We start from the raw sequence: 25,085 nt of genomic DNA, 5'->3' as shown, positions 1-25,085 counted from the left end.
AGAAAATTTAAAGTAAGTGTTGCTAACAGGTAACAGTGACCTACAATAATAAAAAATAATTAATTATTATATTATTATCGTGGATTTTTATAGTCATTTCGGTATTTAAAAATTTTTGAAAACGTTAGTAAATTAACTATTTGTAATAGAAAAAATGCTGAGCAATACATGTAAAACGTATTGATTATTTTTTTTCTTTCTGTAAGCATTTTTTCAAGTATTGATTTGTCGAGTTTGTAATTTATAATTTTACATTTTTTAATTTCCTAATGATTTCTCTACGCGCAAAAAAAATTTACATCGAACAGTTTTAAAATTACTAAGCGAGTACGAATTCTCTTTACTAGGAACTATGTTTCAGAAATTATAGATTATTTTTCCACAGGTGATAATATAAAAAAAATAAAAATGCCTACAATTTATGCAGTTTATGAACTCCGACCAACTTTTTAAGTATGTGAATAGATGAATCGATGAGATATAATACAAATAAAATAAAATCGATTGAATATTTTAAGCGGCTATAAAATAAATACTTATAGTAATTAATTTAACTTTGAATTTTAGTAGGTCTATATTACTGATATTGTTTATTAATCTTGTGCTGTATTTATTCTAGATTTGTAAAATAAATACATTTTCTAATTTATATATTATTCATTGTTTTCCATTCAATATTTATTTCCAAGTTTTGAACTCGAAGGAACTACAGTTTGGAATCTCTTTATTATTCTATATGATACATTTGTATAGCAGCATTTCAATTCTAAATTTAAATATAGATGTAGAACTCAAAGTTCAAACTGTCAAAGTTTCAAACTAGCGGTTGGTAACTGATGAGTAATTTTAATCGGAGTCCAACTGATTAAAATAATAAAATAATTGAGTTGTAGAAAAAAAATCTGTCATTTTAACAACAATGTTCTATTTTTTAACCCAAAACATAAAACCTAACTATTTGTTACAAAAATGTATTAAAAAGTTACAATATTAAATCTTTAACCACGCTACTCAATTCAGCCACATTATTTTAAAGCCATAATAGTATAATACTTACCTGAGTTTCATAAATCAAATAAAATTAACATTTTTTTTTTATATATTTTATATTTTTATGAGAATAAAAAAATAAAATAAAAATAATGTATAAAAGTAAATTATAATTGACGGTTAAAATTTCTGTCTCTCACATTCCACCAATTTTCTACTTTTGCGTTAAAGTAAATTTATTTTTGGATTTTTTTATAAATTATAATAATAACACATTGGACATTTTATTTTCATAGATTTAAAATGTCTTATATAATTTTAAAGCTATAATAGGGATATTTTTATTATTTTATTTTGAATTAAATATTGTTATTTGAGTATTTATACTAAAAATGTCAATTACATTTGATATTTGTAGTAATCGTTACAAATCTGCTGACCTAAGAAAATTCTACCAAGCCCATTTATTTATCAATTGTATTTTTAATACAATTCTTTATCATTACAAATTTAAGGACAAGCAGGCAGATAATTCACAGAAATTTTTTATAATTCGTTCTAATATTATTAAACAAAATTTTAATTTTGGATGATATCTATTAAGTATAATAATTATACTTAATGAACAAAAAACATGAAATGCTTAATAATAAATAAGAGAAATTAAAAAAAAAAAATTAGTTAATCTCACATAATTGTCGTTAATAATATCATTACAAACATTTTTATTAGATATTTTAAATTTTTTAAGTTGTTACATGAAACTGAAAAAGTTAGGTAAGTCGGCTGTACATTAGGCATATATATTTTAGAATTTTTAATCTCAGTATAAACTATTTATGAAGAAAAATGCATTACATTTTCATATTTAAGCTATACAAATTAATGATTTAATACATTTTTTTTTTACAAAATATTTGTTTGTAAATTCTCGAAATTTTTTAGAATTTTTTAAAAATTTAAACTTTAAATGTAAATAAAAAAAAATTTGCTTATGTATTTTTAATAATTTTTATACAGATACAAAAATAACTTAAGTGTTATCTTTCATTAAATTTTCAATGATTTTGACCCAACGAATAATTTTTAATCGTTAAAAAAAATATTATTAAAATATACCATGCATAAAATAAATGATTCTATAAACATTTTATGAACATTTTAAGTATCTAAAGATATTTATTTTTGAATAACAACAAAAAACAAAAATTGTTTGAAGAAAAGTACAGTGATTCCTTCTTATTCTCCCTCTGAATAACACTTCCAAATAGAAAATTAAATTTCGGTGACTGGGAGTGTCTGCTATTTAAAAGTTTCACTGTAGTTATTATACTTATCTAATATCATAACAATTTTAACTTCAGACAGTCATAAAAAATTAAGTTGGCTTTCCGGTAGAATTTTTTTTAATATAGATTACAAGCACCGCATGAAAAAAATTCAAATATATTTTAATCAAAAGCAATGTTTAACAAAACCTAGTCCGTGTTAGATATTCGTAAGGGTTACTGTTTCTTTTTTCCGGACAAAGAAAATTCTAAAATTAAGCTACCTATTTAATACATTATAATATGTCTATATATATATATATATATAGACATATATCTTCTTCTATCAAACAAGCTTAGGTCAGAAAATTGAAAAGAACAATGAACAAATTATACTATATACCTAGCTTACATATCTTTTACTCTTACTTTCTCAAATACAAACAATAACAAATTTAATTTAAATTATGAAATTTTAGTTATTTTAAGTTTTTGTTTTTAAATTATGTTTTATGTTAATACCCTGAAATACATTATAAATTATAACATGGGTTTATTTAAATTGTATAGTTAAGTTTTTTCTTTTATTATTTTTTTTATCGTTTTTAACGCAGGGTATTAATAACTTTCAACTTTTTAAGGCAATATTAAAATATATTATACTAAGTTCATCTTAATAATAATATTTGTGTAAAAAGATTCATGAACGCGTATGAAATACGTATTTTTTAAAATAAATAAATCTTTGTATGTTGCCACCTGTGGTTGCCTTTGAAATTCGTGACTATGTAAATGAAGGTGAAACTTAATAAGGATTTTAGGTTCTTTAGCTACGTCCTAAAAAGTAATAAACTTACACATAAAGCTTAGCTTTATAATGCATAGATATAGGAGCATACCTTAAAATAATTATAATATTTTATTTCCATTATATGTGTATAAAAAATAGTTCATAGACTTTTTATAAAAAAAAAAAATTAATCATAAAGAAAATTGAATGTTAAAAATAGCAATATAATGAAAATTCTTATATTTTTTATATAACCGTAAATCAAGCACGAAATAATAAAAAAATTGTGTGCAGTTAAAATTAATTCTAAAAACAAATCTTTTATTTCACAATATCCCTGGCGTTAATAAATTAATATTTCTTTACTTTAAAGAGGCTATGAGCCAAACTGATTACTATACTATTTATTAATGCAATGTAAAAAATATGTAACAAGTATCGTTTAAATTTCAACCATGAATTCAAATATTTCTAATGTATTATATAATAATCATTTATGTTCCCGTCAAGTCGAAACGAATATCTGTCCAAAATGTAATGATTAAATTGCCAAAATAATATTACGAATCCCATAAACAAAATGAAATAAAACGAATTTAAAAAAGATCAGCATGTTTTCCAAGCACGAAATATGAATCCAGAAACGACCCGGGTCAGTCGTTACCTATAATTCAAATGAACTTTTTTATTCATTTCTTTCCGGAATGAATTAAATTTAAATTTACGGTACACCCTTTTTGTATATATAGAGAGAGAAATGGCAGCGATATATTCTGATGTGTGTTAGTCCATACACAATAGCCCCTCAGTAAATGATCAGTCAAACAGAAGCTAAAATTATGAACACTTTCTACAGAGAGCTTAATATAATTTAAACTAAAAAAAATTGCATTGAACAAATACTATGACTCTGACTGAATTTCGAACAAAATATAATTATAATTTAAAGAACGATTCAGTTATCTGTTCCCTTAATCCATCAAACTATTTTAGGAATAATTTATTTTTGGATCATACAAAGAAATTAGCATTACATATAAGTTTTTATCCCTAATGAAATATACCGTTGTAATTTATATGTGACATAATTCTAAAGTAACTTAAAATGTATTCCGAAGTAATAAAAAATACATCTAATTTAATTGAGATTAATGTAAATAATCGAATATTTTACCCTGTCATTTAAGTATAGCAGGTACAGCGAAACCTGACTTAACGGAAACCTGTATATAATGGACACCTCTCTTAACGGACAAAATGACCCGATCCCAGTAAAAAGATAGACATTCCAATGTATTTCGACCTGTCTATAACGGACTCTTTGTAATACGGACACAGGCTCTAATATTTTACCCCGGTGATTTCATAACGGACAAAAATCCTAGTTCAAATCTACTGTACTTAAAATTTGACCACTATCTAAATCTTCATTAAAGTTTTTTTTATTTAACCTAGTTTCCCAGAGTTCAAATAAATAACAAATGTCCGTCTGAAATCAAATTTTTATTCATTATATTTATTATGTTAAAATACTTTTTTCGTTATGTTTATTATTTAAGAATAATTTTGATTAAAAATATTATTTTTAATAGGTTATTTATTAAATATAGATTATTAAATTAATTAACATGTTGACAGGTTAGTGTTTTAGTTAGTGAAAATATATGTTTATTTAATTCGAAAATTATAGGTATTTAATATTATTTTCAACTAATAGATATGTGTTTATATAAGATTCAAACTATAACATTAAATATAATGAAATTTTCATAATTTAAAATAAATGGTTAAGGGATCTATATTACATTACCAGTCACCACATTATAACACGTTAAGCTAAACTTATAACATAAATAACATAAATTCTCATGGGACATTCTCCTATATATGTATAGAAACAAAATGTATTGTATAGTAACTGCTGACTAGTAAAATTAAATTCCATATTTATCATACTTGTTTTATTTTTTCCTTTACTGACTTTAAATGAGATTAATATACAAATGTTATGCAAATTCAAACGAAAAAATAAATTGTTTATTCATCTAGGGCAGCATTTGTAAAAAGATTATTTTTTCGAAACATTTGAAAAATATTATGTACATATCAGGAGAACATTTTTTAAATGTTTTTAAGATATATTAATTGTACAGTTCGATAATAATGTATTGGTGAAACAATAATATACCTATATATAGTTCTATTTGAATCATCTTCTCTTAAATTAATTTAGTATACAAGTGAAATATGACTAAATAAATATTTTTAATCTTACAATATTATCGACGTTACATTCAGTCTAAGACTTTTTTTGATTTCACTGGAACGGGTAAACTTTAGACTTTGAAGGATTATATACTTCCGATTAGTCTACCAATGAATTTGGTTTTTTAAAAAAGTTTAGGTTTTATGGAGAAAAATGTCATCTTATTTCATGCTTGACAATGAAAAATGTACCGAATACTGAAAAACTTTCAATATATTATATTACAATCGTCAAAATATAAAAGCCAAATAAATATTTTAGAAAAAACTGCTTAACAAGGGGTGAAAGTTTATGACGTACAATTTTTTTGATAAAAATGCTAAATAACGATTTTTACAATTAATAATCGATTGTGATGTCCAATATTTAGGCGATGTACTTATAAAAACTTAAATGTTAATATCATCAAAATGGAATATACCAAATGTATAAAAGTACATAATATAATCATTATAATCACAGTGAATAATAACAATTAATTGTGTACATGTTTTTTCTAAAATATCTATTTCAAGTACACAACAAGGAAACTGGATACTTACTTAATTTCCAACACATTTGTTTAATATAAATATTTTGTTTAAGTCAATTGTTATTGTAAATATTATTAATTTAAATAATCACCGGTAAAAGTTTTTTAATAACTCTATATATAAATAAATAAATATAAAGTATTGAACACGATGTTTTTTTAACCAACTTAAATTTTATAATATAAACAATATTCAAATGACAATATGACAAATTATATTGACTTTATTTATTTTTTAGCACAATTATTAGAATATAATTTATCGACAATTTCATAATTCCAATATATACCATCTGTATTATTTATGTTCCTATTAAATAAAAATGTAGTCAATTTTGTTTTTAATCCAATAATAAATAATAATAATACAATTATTTTCGAAAATTATTTTTAATGCATACATATTATATGAAAATGTTATATTATTTCAGTAACTAAAAACTATTGTGTATATTCATGCCATATGAATTAAAGAACCATTCTTACTCAAAACAACTTGTATCTTTAACTTAAAGTCCTAAAGCGTACAAAAACGTATTCAAAATCATAAGAAATTGTTGGCAACAATAAGTTTGTAGATCATAGTTCATAAGGTATCTAATTTTTAATTTGAACGTCTCTTATAGGAAGTAGTAGGTACGTCATGTTGTCGATTATGTCGATGCTCTCGATAATGGTCGATTTGCTGTCCGACCCTAGTTACCACTTTGTTTTTATACATACAATATATCGTTTCCATTCAAAAACTTACACTATAAATTAAACAAACAGGATGCAGCAAGTTAACTCAATTAACGATATGTCAAATGCACGTCGCGAGTCCCTTATTATACAGTAAAACTTGAAGAAGAACGATGAGACATGCACGTTAGGTATGTAACTCAGAATAATATGGCTATAACCTATGAGTTAAAGAAAAAAATTAAACAAAAACTATTTACACAATTCTTCTGCATTGAATTGCTTCTAATTTATATCCCCACAGTTTCTAAAATTTCACGAGTAAAAAATCTTACAGAATTTGTAATCGTGTTAGATAAAAAGAGAAACAATGGCTAACTTATACGTGAGTTGATTGTATAACTATAACTCATCGAGTTTTTCGTATCTCTTTTTATTCAACAGTTCGATCATACAGATTGGTCTTCCATACACGTTTATTATTAAAAAAAAAAAAATAAAAAAAAAGGATACCTAATCCTTTATAATACATCTCTTTCGTTTGCTTTCATATTTCAAAAAAGTAAAATGAGTAATTCTCTAGCCATTTTTATTTATTTTACTATTAATCGAATTTCTCGGCGTAGGTCTTAAATTGGACATTAACTGTATTTTTTTCTCTATGAAAACAACGCTATAGGTACGTTATACAAAAAAAGCTTTTTAAACTGTAAGAAAATTTTCGGAAATAATATATTTGTTTTATGTCATGATCGTATAATTAACATAAAAACATGTTTTAATAATAATACATATTTTATCCATAAAATGTTTAAGTGTTTCGTCTTAACAACATAATAAGGTCCGCACGTTTCATTACTGTTACTCGTTAATGTTTGAATACTATAAACAAATTTGTATGTGTACTAGACAATCTCATTTAATAAAGAACAAGGCTTCATACAGACATTATAAACTTAGACTATAAGCCCTGAGATATGATTATAATTTTATCTTGCAGCGTATAGAGGATTTAATGGTACCTGTATTTTGTAGTAGTGAATGCGCCATACTAACTTGTAAAAGTGTGTGATTAAATTATTATGCATACATTATAATATGCATTATACCGTACCTTCTACTATTATAAAAACAAATATATCGTCGGTCGATTCATATTTTGAATTTTCCTAAAACATAAATAATCAATAACCTACAGGAGAACTCCAAAGAAGAAATCTTCTGTATAAATTATAATAAGCTGGGTATAAACGTTTCACAGTAATTAATGGAGTAAAAATATTCTAAAACTTCATTCGTAGTTAAATGTACTGTTCAAGGAAAATAAAATTAACTTTATTATACGATAATATATTAATATCTACATATTATTAAAACCACAGTTTTAACACTTGCTCAAACGGCTAAACTGTTATTTGTTTAAAATTTAAAATATATTTATAAAATTTTATGCCGCGTTAAATGTATAATTATTACTTGATATAATTTTTAAAAAGATATAAAATTAATTCTAATATTTACTATGTCAAGTAAAAAACTATATAGGTAGTTATTAAAGCAAATATTAAATTAGAAATGACACAATATTTAAACCAACCATTATTATTTTTAGATATGGAAATATAAAAATAAATTGCATTTGTTTTTGTGATTCTAACAATGAAAATATAAAAATAAATTAAAAGATTGCTTATTATAAAATCAACCACCATAAAAAAGCAATTATATATCACAACAATTCATTCTGTATTATAAAAGTATAAAGGATTACTACATCAAAAGTTAAATACCCAAAGTTGTGTCTTCATATAATTTCTAAAATTGTAAAAGTGCAGATAAATAAATATTATGTTAAATAAAACATTCTTATCATTAAAATTTTAAACTGATTATAACACCCAATTTCTTAAATAAAGAACATTATGTAAGGACGTAATTTTTCGAAATGACCGAGTAATAAACTATGCCTATATACATATACTTAGTTCTTAGCATACTATACGCTTAAATAAAATATCTAGAAAGAAGGAATGAAAAAATTGTTTCTAGATCGTCTAATCTCGGCGAAAGAAATAAATTGTGAAAAACTAAGGAATAGATTTGATTATAAATTACTCGTAAACGACGTGAGTATTCATGGAATAAATTAATGAAATCAATGAAATAAAATTCAATAACAAAATGCGTTTGAATATTCTCAATGGATTTATTAAAAAAATTGGCTTTCCGTTTTCTGTTTTCCCGTGATAATGTAAAAGTGTGTTCTTTATCCTATTAAAAATTAAAAAAGAAACATAAAACAACCATTAAAGTACCTACCGAAAAATAAATATTTATTTTACCTAAGCAAATAAGCAGTAGACATATTTGAAAATAAAATTATGCACATTTAATTTATAAAAATAATTTTCAATTATTGACATTAATTTAAAATTCGATAGTATTTGTACCTTGTTTTTAATGAAAGCAATTGGATTAGAGCCAACAAATATTTGGCTCATTTCAATTGACTCTAAAATACTTTGAGTACATATATTTATTAACAGACAATTTTCAACTACTTAGAGTAAACGAGTATTTTTTACTCAGCATTTCACCAAAACATGATGAAACGCTATACTTTTAGGTTCCTTTACCGTAATCGATTAAAAAACTAAATTCAGAAATTCGAATATGCTTCTTTATATTGTTTTTTTTAATTGTATTTATAATTACCTATTTACCTATAAAAAAATTACATTTCAAAAGAAAAAATATAATTTAGCTATGTATAACTTAGTTATACACAAATATATTGAGCTAAATGTAATTTGCATTCAATACCAAATACAATCTTAGATTCGTCTTTTTAATATTTTTTTCAGAATTATGTCTATTATATAATCACTAAAAAACAATGTATTAAAAGGTAAGACAACCTTTCATTCTTTAAATTAATTAAAATAATTACAATTGGTATACCATAATATCATTATACTTTATTATATCCAGAGTTTACATCTACTATACGGAATTACAAAGAAATCCTCAAACTTAAAAGTTAATATTTATTATTGTCTTCACATTGGTTAGACTATACTATTTTAGATGTGCAACTACGAAGAGTACAAAGCATATTGTAATTTCAAACATTCAAGCATATTTATTTTCTTAAATCTTAGTTGTATTATTTTAGAACATAATGAAAAAATTATAAATTTATCAAGACAATATTATCATAACGTTTAATATTATTTAAAACAATTATAAATAAACAACTTAAAAAGTTTCTAAAGCAATTTTCCTATATTATACTTTAAAATAGTTAATTGCTTATGATTTTTTTAGTATTTAACTTTCTCGCGTGTCTTAAGTGTATTCTAAGATAATTTTCATTCATGATCTTCAAACAGTTCAAACTATGATATTATATCAATTCGTTAAAAATTATGTAATTTCTAAATAACAGAATTTATTTTAAATAAAATGCTATCCTGATTTTTATAACTCGTGTTATGCACAATATTATATTCATCGTCCTTTTACTTGAAAAACAAATTTTTTTTTAAAACTTAATTTACAAAACAAAAAATCTGTAATCAAGTATTACAATAACATGGCAAAAGTGAGTATACATTATGATATGTATAGTTATAAAAAGATTTGACTAGTATTGATTATTATTTAGAATTATTGAAATTTAAATTTTAAACTATATTCTATTCAACCTACAAGAAGGATTGACGGGAATAGTATAGGAACTTCGATAGAAACCAAAAGCATATATTAGTGAATTCGAGTGATTTTGGCAGTTTCTTCTATTATATTTACTTTTAGATCTGTATGAATGGTAGATGTGGTTAGAAAAATAAAATAGGGCATTTCGCATAGTTTGTAATCATATGAAGAGTTATAGGGTTTAAAGTTTGAATTTTATTTATACTTGATTTCATGTCAGTATTCCGTAGTTAGATATCGTATGTCTAAATAGTAAATAGGCATCGATCGAGTTGTATAAAGGAGTAATTTAGTTTCTACTCTAATTTCTAAGCTTAGAATGTTAACCGAATAAGTAATAAAGCGATTTCTTTATAGAGCTAAGAAGGATTTGCTTGATTTTTATATGATCTACCCAGATTTGTTTAAATAGTGAGAGACTGAGGATTTTGAAATATTTTGTTTATCTAAAGTGACAGGTGGTCCGATTCCACGTTTTAAGGTAAAATTTAAATGTGAAGATTTCTCGTGATTTATTTTTATTTTCATTAAATGTATCAGGCTGACACGAGGTCTAATGTTTTTGTAGGTTATAGCTAGTAATTATTAAACCTTTGTGTGATAAGTTGGTTATTTTGTCGTCGGCAAAATTCACAACGGAAGTAAAGGGATCATCGGTTGATCTTCTGATTATAAATTGAACAAGATAGGTGAGAAAGCTCCTTGGGGGATACCTGCTTCTGTCGAAACCAAACATATTATTTCGAACTTTAGTTTATATAAGAAATAACAGTCTGTACGGTTTAATTAATAAATAAATAGTAAGAAAGATGGAGGTGGGATTTTTTTATTTTACATAAAAGGCTGGAGTGCCAAACATTGTTAAACTCTTAGGCAACATCAAAGAGGACAACTGACTAACTGAGTAGTATTCTCAAAAAGTTATGATTTTATCAAAGAGTTACCACAATATTAATATAACAATGAAGTACATGACGTTTAAGTAATAAAACATATATTTGTTAATCAAACTTCAACTATGGCTATATTTATTAAAGTCATATAGAGATATGGTAGTTTTTAATCAATATAAATAGAATATTACTTTAAAAACGCAAGTGTGAATTAAATTCGTTAGTAATGCGCGAAAATACATGTCTGGCTTCTTTATATACGTCTAATTCTGAAGTGGTGAACAAAGAGAGCATTTGAAGCCTATTTTGACATAATCAATTATAATGTGTAGTAGCACATAGATAGATCGTAAAATAGTTTATGTAAACAAAATGCTTCAAGAAATTTTTATATGGATACAGACAAAAACAATAACCGAAAAGGGTTATCAAAAAACACTCAAATTGTGGATAATTTGAGTTCAAATAATTTTAATGTAATTGAAAATTCAATTCGTAGAAATAGGTTTTAAGATCTTTATCCTCTATCTTGAATTCCCGACTACCATAACTGAACTCTGAAGCACATATGGCTCGAAATACACCAGAAATACTTAGACTACAAGTAACAAACCATTTAAATTGTTAAATTTATAAGATGATGAATGTAATTTTTTTTTTTTTGTAACACTTAGATTATTGAGAAAAAATTTCAAAAAAAAAATAACTCAATAATAATTAGGTAAAATAACTGTTAACAAAAAATAATAATTTGTATTTTGTGGTGTCTTTTTAAATAATAACAAATAATAATTTACTATTTGACCATAATAATTAATAATGTTTGATTGAATATGAAAATGTTGATAAGAATTACGGGAACTTACCAAGATTTTACTCGGATTTTTCAAACTTACACGAATACAATTTGCGTAAATAGAATAAGTTCTAAGTAAGCATTTTAGTAGCATATGAAGTTGTTGCTATTCCAACGAGAAACCAATGAATATTGATTAAACACATATTAATTATGTATACTCAATCTATATTATGAATTATATAGGTGACTGATGTGCATCGTTCCTTGACAAGCCACCCGGTACATAATCCTCAGAAACTCCACGTCACTTTCACCGCATATTCGTTTCACCAACGTTTCGTCGTACTACACAACACTTTATATCAAAGATATACTCGCAGACGGGGCGAAGTAAAAACGATCTGACATGGCAGTGAATCGTACAGCTACGTTACTGACGTTGAGAAAACGGACCGTAACAACCCGTGTCGTACGAATGATAGTTTAAGATATCACGGATCCTGGCCAACGGGTATATAATATTATTGTATATGCCACACGTTACCACACCTATTCTAAAACTGCGAGTTCCGACCATCTTAGATGTGCTAGCACATTTATTTAACCATTGATGCAACTAGAGGGGGACTTAGGGGGGTTTAGCCCCCTCAAAATATATTTTAGCCTCCCCCCCACCCCAAATTTGTTTGGGATTAAATAATAATTTAAGCATAAAATAGTGAGAATCTGAGATACATCCTATTATGCAATATGACGTAGACAATTATTCAAAAGTAAATTGTATAAATATAAAATATTAAAGTTTATTAAATAAAATTTTTGCAATATAGATATTATAATTTAATAAAAATATTCTAATCTAATAAATATTATGCGGGCATATCGACCAGCGGCATTGTGGCCAGTCACCATCCAATATTTTAGTTCTATTTTGGTGATTAAAAATGGACAAAAAAACTTATTTAGTGTTTTTAATAAACCAAAAAAATGATCCGTATTTGTACGTACAGTTGTTATTATTAATGTGAAAATAAAATAATCCAGACGATCCTCCTAGTTTTTTGTAAAGCATAAAAGTAAGTAAATTAAATTAGGTAGGTATTTATTTGTGGGCCTGTAGCTCCTCTAATATTTTAGACCTAGTTACGCCAATGTATTTAATCTATATGCAATTATTATGCACGGTGTAAATAAGAAAAATAATTTAGTGAAACAATATAATTTCTAATTTTAGAGGTCACCATTAAAATGATTTAGAATATCAATTATCAGTTACATGAAAGAATTCTACTCAGCCGAACTCGTTGCGAGATTGGATAATCTCGCAACGAAATTAACGGATAATCGCATTCGTATAGTTTTCACCGAAATTTGTATAGGCAAAAACCAGTGTGTATGCATGACCAAAACGACCGCCGGCCATAATATAGTTTATAATATACTCGCAATGAGCGGGCACCTAACTTAATATTTTTCATCGGAAAATCTTATGAAATGGCCACTGCGGCTATTTTCTCCTAATCTGCCTTTATCATCCGATTCTCGAATGCGCCGTATTCGTGTTTTATTCTTATTTTTCATGTCAAAATTTGCGACGAAATTCCAGCCACAAATCTCGATCTATAACTTACCGTTTTTTATCACAGTTCCGTTGTATAACATTGCGTTATACCTTTATAGAGTTTTGTGGTCGCAAAACAAGTATTTATCGCCTCCGATCCGACATATCGATACGCCACCATTTCCCGACAATAACGCGTAGATAAGCTCGTTGAGGTAAGATACGTACCCGCTATTATTATTCATTGGTTCTTTGAAGGAATAACCAATTTCATATGTCTATTTTAAATAGTTTATAAATTAGAATTTATTGATTTGTTTTTTTATTTTAATATTATTATAATAAATAAAAATTGAAAGAAAATCTTAATTAAATTAAGGCGAACCCACCAATAACACGTCATATGACAATTTTTTATCATAAATAATAAATAATCTCGTACATTATTGTCGATTCATTTATAACTTAAAAAACTGGTGACACATTCAAACATTTTGGTTTAATCGTAATATTTGATTCACGGTTAAGCCTATCTGGACGTTATTGATATTACAACGAACATTATAAAGGTAAATCCAAACAATATGATGCTTTATTATGCTACCTAATGAATAATGATTGTTAAAAATATTATTTTTTAGTAAATATTTTATTACATTTGTTAGTATTTATTTTATTTACAAACCATCTATCCATTTTAAGTTAAGTTTATAGAATGCATTCAAACGTACAATACATGATATAATATTTTTAAAATGACATCCATTCTCGTCATTTGAACGATTTACCATTTCTATTTTGAGCAAACAATAGGTATCAAATATAATATAACGAACTATAACTCAGAGTTAAAAATGTAAGTGAAAAAATTAAGTATAAGCCACTAAAAACTTAGAAAAGTCATTATGCAAGTACAGTTATAATTTTTTCTGTAATTTTTAATGTACGACTTCTAATTATATTGTATTTTTATCACATATTTCAGCCGCGCGTTTAAATATACTAGGTACCAAAGTATGTTATATTATTTACTTTAATAATAACACTTAAAAGTCATGACTTTTACTAAATAAAAATTAAATTAGTGTTAGCATTCAACTGAATATTATTTACGTTGAATAAACTCTGATATTAAGTTTATTTTATACTAGTTTAGTTATTTTTGTTTGGTTAACAGAATTTATATTTTTATGTTGATCATAAAAATAAGGCTGCAAAAATGTTTATTTTTTAAGAATTATTTTACTTTGATAATACTTACTAATAAATATTCTAATATTTCAATTTTTGACGAATTAAATTTATTTAAAAAATGTAGATATATTAGACAGTATAGTTTTGTATAAATTATATTTTTTATAATGACAAATGCCATTTCATTTAAAGACCACTAGTTCTGAGTTTTTTAAATAAATAAAAGTAAATTGTATATTTATTTAAGAAAATATCTAATTAATAAAAGAATATTTTACTTACTTAAAAAAAAAGTATACGATTTAAAAGTGAGAACTACGAATATAACGAACGAAAATAAATTAAATTAATAGGATTTCTCATGGGAAAAACATATTTTCATTTTATCTTTTAGTTTTATATTTTGGTAATTAGAAATATATTAAAATATTCTTAACACAAACAAATTACAATTCTAGCTCTTATTGTAATATACATAATAATTTATATTTAATTCCACGCATAATGTGTATTTTCTGTGAAAAATATCTAATTTAAACAAAATCAAATTATCACCAAAGTGTTTTAAGTAAAAATATTATTATTGTTTTGAATTGTTAAGTATGTTAATATATGTATTTTTCTAAGAACAACAATACAATTTACAAAATAAGATTACTTATTTTTGAGAAATGCACTGCTTACAACGTTCTGCATGTGTACTAATTAATAACTAAAAAACCACGTAGGTACTCGTAAATAGTAAATTCATAAATAGAATAAACACACTTTTCGTAAAATAATAATATACCTAAATATATATATTATATTATGTATGTGGCTTGGCATTTATATTTGACAAAAGATATTTGGTTAACAGACAGATAGTGAATAAGTTATACATTCCAAAAATGGAATTGTGAAAATGTTATTAAAGTTGTGTTTTATAATTTAGTTTCACTGTCGATGAGAGGAAATCGAATTTTGATGTTTTTGTCAGCTTTTTTACATCAGTGTGGAACATTTTCTGAGTGGAAATAGACAGATCGACAATTCGTCAATGTCTTCGTTGACACCAAAAACATTTACCGATTTTAATAATTAATCATTATGTTACGTTGGTACATATAATTCTCAACCATGCCTTCGTCGAGCAATTGACTGACAAGGGTACCGTTGGCCACTGTGCATTTTTTCACAATCGTACCAAAAGTAGGTTAGAACCTTTACGGATGTAGCGTTAAAAGTTTTATTCAACGTCTATTAATTAATTTTTAGGCATTGGTATAATATTTTAACGATCTCGTGAAAAACAAAATACAAATCAGTCTATTGCTTGTTAGTTAAAACAGATATATTATTAGAGTGTAGTAAAAACCGATATTGAGAAACGCTATTACAGTTTTAGTTCGAGTAATCAAAATACAATTTAATAGGATTTGGTATTTAAATAAGATTTAAATTTGAAAAAATCTCAATTTATACCGACTTATTAAAATACGATCTTAAGAAAAAATGTTTAATGATGACAATGATATTCTATAAATATAATATTTTTCAAATGATAACAAGTAATAACCCTACTGTAAATTGGTTAATTGTTGAGGAAATAATTTGTTTGAAAACGTTGATTTATCTAAATCGAAATTCAAACAATTAAGTTGCATAAATTATATGCGTACAAAGGATATTAGTCGATAATAATAATAGATATAGAATGGATATGGTCAACGGTTAAACAATAGGATGATGGACGTAATAATTGTCGGAGTAGACGAGCACCTACTAATCAGTCGGACAATTTCTTCATGCAATATTATAATAAGCTAATTTATTAATGTCGATCACTATATACAATTCACAAACCATCATATTATAATGACTTCACACGCTATACAAACACTCCCTAAACCCCGTGACATCGCGTGTGACCGTGATATGATAGGGTGACAGCGGTGTTAGCGGCTTACACATACAGAATCCGAACAGAACGGTACGGGTGAGCAATGTGCACACACTCAGCGCCGTGGCCAACTAAACATTGTCCAGAGGCAAGTTGCAAATACCCCGCGTACCCACCCGGCACTATTATTACAGAAAAGCGGTGGAGAGGGGGGCTTCAAAAAAATCACGTAAAACGTCTTTCGAATGTTTAAGTGACTAATGCATAAATGCATTATAATGCAATACAACTTATTTCAGATCGTTGTTGGCTACCTGTTATTTAGTATATTATCATATCACATTTTCCACTAAGCCTCCTCCGACGACCGCCGGCCGCCTCCCTGGCGAAAGAGATCTCAGCGGTAATCGCCTCTGAAATCGTCGTTTATCGTCATCACGCCACTGTACGCACTACTGCACCAGTGTTTCTCAACCGGCGTGTCGCCGGGTAAGTTCAAACGCATATTTACAAAAATTAATGGCTATTATTCTTATTAATATATTTTTTTTTTCGTCTTCACGCGCGTCACGGAGCATGAAACAGTGTTCTGATAGTGTGTCGCCACGGTGCAAAGGTCATGAGAAACACGGTAGTACAACAGTGTACGCGCGTCGTACCCCGCAGGATCCGCACTATGCAAACCGTATCATTACATTATTATGACGTGTATGCCGAACATCGCACGGACGTCCGCGGGTACCCTTACCTGGAGCATTGGCAGGAAGAAGCACAGGAACCGTCCGAATATCCAGTTTTGGACGAGCAACACCATCAGCGATATGGGCAGCACGGACACGCACTCGACGATGCCCGTGACGGCCAGGTTGGCCACGTAAACGTACACCGGGTCGGCCGCGTACAGCCGCTTCCTGGCCACGATGGCCAGCACGTACGCGTTGCACAGCGCGCCGGCCATGATGAGCGCGCTGTACCCGCACACGAACGCCGGATAAGTGTGCCGGACGGACGACCGGAGCTGCGGCCGGTTGAAGTCGGTCGTGTCGTTCCGGAAGCCCCGCAGGTAGTCGGCCACCACGGCCACCCACTTGTGCGGCAAGTCGTCGAACTGGTTGGCGGACTTCAGCTGGTCCATCGCTGCGCTGGCCACACGGCCGTGCGGGTGCGCACTACGGTACCGCCGCCTGCGCACACAACAGAACAACGCGTCACCGCAACGGCAACAACAACGTGTGGTCGTATTGACCCGCCGTGTCCGTCGATTTCGCCGAATATCGTCTGTCCATAGACCGGGGGCGGCCAAACTTTTATCGACCGTTATCTGCTAAAAATATACTTCACCCTCAAAGGATCGACATCCGTTCATCGATAATGTCGTTAACTGCCGCCATGATTGATTTTCGCGTGCGCGGCCTAAAAATAAATTCTAACACCATCGACTTTGAAATCCGTTTGCGATCGACCGTTTGGCCGCCCCTGCTACGGACTAACTACCCGAACGATCGTACTGGACACGGATGGCTAACCCGTGGCGCGCGTGCCCGAGGTAGCACGCGAAAAATCAAAATATTTTATATCAATACACATTAATTACGATAATTTTTTCCTTACAATATTGAGTATAACATGCGTATATAGTATTTTTCATGGCGCGCTCGATAGAAAATAAATGTTATTTTCGGCACGTCATTTGCCCGGTATAGGTGTATAGGGTGTAGGTATGATGTTTTCCTGGTGCACGTCAAACACGAACGTGTCACCGACGCAAACCCGAACAAATCGAAAACGTTCACACGACTTACACGCTGTAGACAATATTTTAATGTGATAAAGTATTAGAAACAGGTTAACAATTTCTTAGATATATATATTTTTTTTTTTTTAATAGACGATTATTATAATGCTCGTATCTACGGACGACGAAAAAATGCTGCGTATTATACTGATCGTTTGGAAAAAGGCTAAATAATTTCTTTTTTTTTTTTTTTTTTGTTGAGGATATTACGTTTTGATCAATTTCTTATTTTATCGCATGTATAGGTATAACAAAAGCATATACTATCCGCGGTCCTAGCGTAATTGATACGCCACCACGTACTTCAATATCGTTCGGCGAAATTGTTGTATAATCTTTTTGAATCCCATATTTTTTCCTTGGGATTTTGGTCGCAATAGATATACGCGATTAAAAATATTGCAATTATTTAAAAACTGATTTTTTTAATTTTTTAATATACAAGTAGTTGAAGATAATATTTTTAAATTCTTAAAATTTTTTTATACTACCTAATAGGTTTTCTGTAATGCACACTTCTAATTTTTTTTTCAAATAAAAATCCAAATACCCCGTTTCTGCTGTACATTATTAATCAAATAATTTCACTAAATATTTGATCGTAACAAAATTCAATTTCGAACGCGTAGTTACTAGTTCTAACTTTTGTTCATTAAGGATAATAGGTTCGTGATAATGGGTTTGGAAGATATGGGGCCTATATGGCGATTTAAAAATCTTAATAATTGATATTAATTTATCAACATCTACCTATATTTTTAAAAATGTTCCAAGTATAACAAATACTATGATCAATATTAAATTTATTGTAGTTCAAATTTAGTATTAAGCTCATTTTGTACCATACATCGAAATTTTCAAAAAAAATTACACTAAATAATTTACAATAAACCCTTATTTACAGAAGCACATTTCTTAAGCAACCCAAAAAACTAAAAACAGTGAAAATTATGGTTTTTAATAAAATTTAAGAATTTCTAAAATAAGAATTAGAATAAAATTGTTATTAAAGAACAAATAGGGGAGGGGGAGTATAGTTGATGTGTTATCGAAAGTCTGTAGTTTTATTTAAATAAAATAATATATAATTTGCACCAAAATAAGAATATTTAACTCAAATATCAACTCGTAGATAAATAATAATATGTACATAGAATTGTACTCGTAATCGGAAACAAAATTAAAATTGATTAAAAATATTTATAGATTTACCTATATACGTGTATTTGGTCTGACGCAAGTTAGCGTATACACAATAGCGATGCAAGTGTATTGTGCCGTGCATATTATATTATTATAGATACGCGTGCACCAATGTATCCATGTAAGTCTAGGCTTAGAATTCACCTCATTCTGTACCTATGTAAATGCGAGTTCCAAGCTTCCTAGACCCAAAGATACAGTTTAACAAAGTACCTGTCTAAAAATCAAAAGTGTCCAATACTATATAAATTGATAGTTTTCTTACGTGCCAATACTAACAATCGTTCAATCGATCATCGATGTGACTTACTAATAAACTTGAAATAATTATTACGATTGAAAATCAATTAATTAAAACTCTACGTTTCACAATTAATTCTGATATACCGAGTTGTAAATATGCTAATACGAACTTCATAGATCCACATCCAAAATGATCCCTGCTCTATTCGTAAGCCACGCTGGCCTTCTATGGTGCACATAACGCAAGGTAGTTCTCACGATATTTTTGTCATAAATTATGTATTATTGATTTCATATTTCGAAGCAGAATATTATTCGCAGTATTTCTATCTACACAAATCAAATTTCAGACAAGTAATTTATTAGTTATAAGTATTTAAAGTTTAGACTAGTGGATTGGTGGGCCAACATTTTGCGGTGTAGCTCTGTACCTACTACCCTATTCCGCTCATTTAAAAACATTGAATATTTATAACTCATAAAATACTAGTCCAAAATTGGATTTGTATGTATCAAAGTACTTCGAAAATTATTCTGCTTAGTAATAAGGAATTAAAAATGCATACTGTCATTAAAAAATTATAACAATAAAAAATATTTTCAAAAACATTAATTGTTTTTTTAAATAATAAATGTTATGTTAAATTAATCGCCTGATGTGTATTGGGCTTTAGTACAGTTATTGTAATTGTTAATATCACAAACATTCTTGAGTGATAGCTCAATTAAATTTATATAATGATTTTACCAATCTACATATAATATACAATATATTGTTTCATATAAGTAATGTACATACGTAATACAGGCATTGTAATGTATCATATAACTTATCTGAAAGGATCCTATACATCCCGTATTTTACTGGCGTGTTTCATATTTGAATCAAACATCTCAATATCCCAACAAAATTTGTAAACTCTTTTGTCCCGTGTTTTGAACCATCCATCCTGTGTGTCCTTTTAATTTTTTTTATCAGTTTTAAATAAAAATATCTATGTCAATGTTTTAACTGAAAAATAAATTAAGAATTTTAAAATTGTATTTTCGAGATTAAATGTTGAAAAACTTTCTCGCTTTCTTATTCGTTTAAAATAGTATTATATATTTCATATATTCAGATTTCAAAGTATTAAAATTATTTTATACTTTAATATAAATTTATTGTTGATGATCATAAGAAAGTTGCCAAATGACTAATTTGTTTTTATTTTATTCATATCAAATTTGATTTATTGAACATTTTTAATTTATATAAGTATAATTTATAAATCTGGTAAAAAAAATGTTACGTGAGATCAAAAATAAAATTTAACCAGGACTCGTTGAAGAAAATATCAGTCAATATCTATTTTTTTAAATTATATTTACATATGACCTATTTGGTTTAAAAACTTTTAGACACGAAAAAACTACCTAAAAAGTAAAAATAAATTGTTCAATTTGATTGCATAATAACTTTCGAGGAACCGTGTACCTTTTCCTCATTATTTCTATTTATGTAAATTTGAAGTATAATTTAAAATTTCCCATATTTAAAAATAATAAATATATTATATACTACTTTTCAGCATTTTATTAAATGTTATATTATGTAAAAATACACGTGTTATAGTAGTTTGATACGATATTTATTATTAATTACTCAATTTGTACGATAGATTCTCGGAAAATATTTTACAGTTGTTAGTTAGATACCTATTACCCAACTAGTAATTAATTAGGTAGAAAATCAGGCCTAAGACAAATCCATTTTACTTTTTATGCAAATAACAATTTCAAATAGGTTAATACGTACCCTTAATGCGTGGTGCAAATTAAAATTACTTTTAGCCAAGTTCGGTCAATATATTTTTACTTTGGTGTAAATTACATACGGCAGTATTATTATCAAGTTTCGGGGCTTGTGACAGTCACACGATACCATCCAAATTTAACGTGTAGTAATTAGTAAAACACATCAGAGTGTAATAGGTATGGGCTATGGTTGTGTTATTATGTTAAGTGCGGAGAATTAAAATACGAAATGTCTCGTACCTACATTGCAAATTATGTAGGTTATTGCATATTTTAAGGATTGTGCTACGCAGACTTTAAACTCACACAGACAACTTGAAAATATTACCCATGCGTTTGATTTTAACGTGTACAACAATATTTTTTCAAATTGTTTTCAATCTACGATCTTCTTATGTTTTATGGTAAACAGATTTTCCCTCTTATGAACAATGAATTTTAAACTAATAACAATGTTTATTTGTTTTTTTATCGTTTATCATTTATTAAGTGTCTAAAAATTAATTTAAAATGTGTATACTTGTTATTTTTACATTTATGGTGCATACAATACTAACATACTTCGTAACCTATTTAAATCTAATGTATATTATTAAAAAATAAATCACGCATGTATAATAAAAGGTAGTATCAATTTTAGACTTGTTATATTTAAGAAAAACAAAACTTTTTACGATTTTAAAAATTATAACAATATGCATAAACATCCAGAATTATTATTATATATTATATTTATATTAACCTGTAGTCACTTTTATTGTAAATTTATAATGACTTTATGTTAAAAGTGTGCATTAGTGCATAGCTTCAACTTTTTACGTCATAAAAATGATAAATGAGCTATATATGACACCATTAGATTATTTTTAATAAAACAAAATCTAGTAAACTGAATACAAGCTAATAACTATATAATTACATGTATTATAATTTGACAAGTAAAAATCTAAACGAAATATTAGGAGTATTTTCACTATACCAAAAAATGTTTTCTAGAAATAACGTAATTAAAATAAAAATTCTCATCGTTTGTTTAATTTCGACAATCTATTAATTTTCCTTCTTTAATTTTAAATTAAGTAGGTATAAATATTAAAGAATAAAACCACAAAAAATTAATTGCATATATGATTATAAAAATCAAAATTCTTAAAACTAAAAATATTAGATCTTGTGAAGCATACAAATGTACTTTTAACTTTTTATAAATTCTATGATGAAATTTCTTTTAATTCATACATTTATGTAATGTATATAATATACAAATTATACGTGAAAATATTTAAAAGTATATAAATATATTAATTTAGATGTCTAATTTATTTGTATTTTTAATAATAACAATTTTAAATATCTGCAAAAATTGATAAACAAAATCATGAAAACGAAAAAAAAATAATCCATAAACATAAAGTCACTTATTATAATGTTTCCGATATGAATATAATATTTTCTAATTTAAAATAAACAGCAAGTAAAAAATAAAATAGTGTCATAACGATGAATACTTAGAATATTAGTGCCTAAAAATTAAAACCAAAATTCTATAGTTTCTTTGAAATATTTATATAATATGAATTTTTGGTGTATGAGAAATATAACTGATATAGATTAGTCAAATTATATTACTCTACTGATACTAATCTTACTTATTTAATTAAATTTTAAAAGAATTATTATCATATTCAGTAAATACAAACATACAGTTATGTTCATAAATATAAGTGAAGTCCATAGAGCAATAAATCCATTAAAATTAAATTTATTACCATTTAGTCAATCACCGAGAAATACAGATTTTCAAAATAAATACAGAAAGTCAAAATTTCTTTAAGCGCATTTAACTACATACTAATAAAGTAATAAATATACTACCTTTACTATTATAAACTGATAGAAACATAGAAATATTTTTAAGATCATTTTGTAATCTTTATCGTCATAATAAATGTATGTTATTTCCATGTAAAATAACTAATAATATCATAAAAACTATAAACTAAAATCTAACTAAATTTTAAATTCTGAAAAGAATATATTTGTTTTATATAGATGTATTTATTTTTATATAAATAATTTGTTCAAACGAATTATTTTAGGAATGTAACATTTTACGAAAAATATAGAAAATCTCTTAAACACTTATAAAAAAACAAAACAACAATTTCAAACTTATTTTTATAAAATTTAATTTAACTAACCTACCGTTTTTGTAATTAAAAATGATGGTTATTGATAAATGCATTATTTGCGTGTGTATACATTTTTAAACTGTAGACAATATTTTTTAAGCAATGTCTTCAGAATAATCTTTTTATTTTATAACTTAGATGGATTTATGCTAGTGAAGTCAGAATTAAATATGAGGAATGTGTAGTATATAAGTTTAAATTTATATTGGTTGAAAAAGTTTAAATTTAAATTCTTATAAAATAAAAAAAAATTGTAATTATAAACCTTAAATTATTTGAATAATAATCAAAGTTAAGTTAAAAATTATATATTACGCTTGTATTTTATTTTTATCGTTCTATAATAATCAGTTAATAATACTTAGATAAAAAACTTAATAAACTCATAATATGAAACAAATATATTTTGAAATCTGTACCTATTATACTGTTCAAATATTAAATGATATATTTTTTTAAATTTAAACTCGTTTTAAATCTATTAATAAATAAAAAATAAACTTACTGAAACGTAATTAATAAATCAAATGTACAAGTTACGGTCCTCTTGACTTTTAGGTCATTTTGGGCAAAACACTCCGAAAAGACTGACAGGTGAAGCTGACGCAGACCTCTAGCATCTCGGTCGTGTACCACACACAAACAGAAAATGGTTGCTATGGCATCAGCAGAACGCGTTGTAGCGCTTTTCTCGACGAGTCTACCGAACACTTATTATTTCAGTTATTGTTATTTTATTCAAAACAAACTTACATTTATAATTTTAAATATATGTACATACAACTGTATTATATTTTGTTATAATTCTTAAACAAGAAAACCAACTAATATGAATTAAAATAAAAGTGATTGCAAAAATTTCAATAATATCAAAAATCACAATTGATAAATAAAATAATATATCATAATATTTCAATTCAAATAAAATACGATACGCATAACATTGTATTAAATATCTCATATAATATAAATATATAATACATTATTATATACCATATATATATATTAATAAGTAAATTTTAAATTTTCGCCAACTATTTAAATGGTTGACTAAATAACAATGAACTATGCATTTTGTATGTAAATTCATTTGTTTTAAAATATAATTAATTATAACTATTATTTAACATTAATATTTAAATATCTTTTATTACAATGATATACGTTAAGAATAGTATAACTTTTATTAAATTATGTTTATTCTGTATTTAATTATTCATAAACTACAATAGTATGAGTTTCTTAGTTGTACAATTAAATTAATACTAACTTAACACAATTT

At 26.5% G+C, this 25,085-nt stretch overlaps 1 protein-coding gene across 2 annotated transcripts in view; it reads right to left on the bottom strand.

Annotated features, from left to right (window-relative positions):
* Window positions 1–24,416, bottom strand: part of LOC113553780 (prolactin-releasing peptide receptor) — a 98,414-nt gene extending 73,998 nt beyond the window's left edge. The window contains exons 1-2 of one of the 2 annotated variants that reach the window (XM_026957300.1): window positions 24,309–24,416; window positions 17,322–17,757 (exon numbers count right to left, since the gene is read on the bottom strand). In XM_026957300.1, the coding sequence (XP_026813101.1) occupies window positions 17,322–17,708 (387 nt within the window). In that variant the 5' untranslated portion in view covers window positions 17,709–17,757; window positions 24,309–24,416. Of the gene's footprint in view, window positions 1–17,321; window positions 17,758–24,308 lie in introns of those variants that run through there. The other variant, XM_026957301.1, reaches the window with a different exon arrangement.
* Between the last annotated feature and the right edge of the window lie 669 nt (window positions 24,417–25,085).

Source organism: Rhopalosiphum maidis, chromosome 2, assembly GCF_003676215.2.
Source record: "Rhopalosiphum maidis isolate BTI-1 chromosome 2, ASM367621v3, whole genome shotgun sequence".
In the NCBI taxonomy this organism is placed as follows: Eukaryota; Metazoa; Arthropoda; class Insecta; order Hemiptera; family Aphididae; genus Rhopalosiphum; species Rhopalosiphum maidis.
The sequence above is the reverse complement of the archived record's forward strand: the minus strand, read 5'-3'. Positions and strand labels throughout refer to the sequence as shown.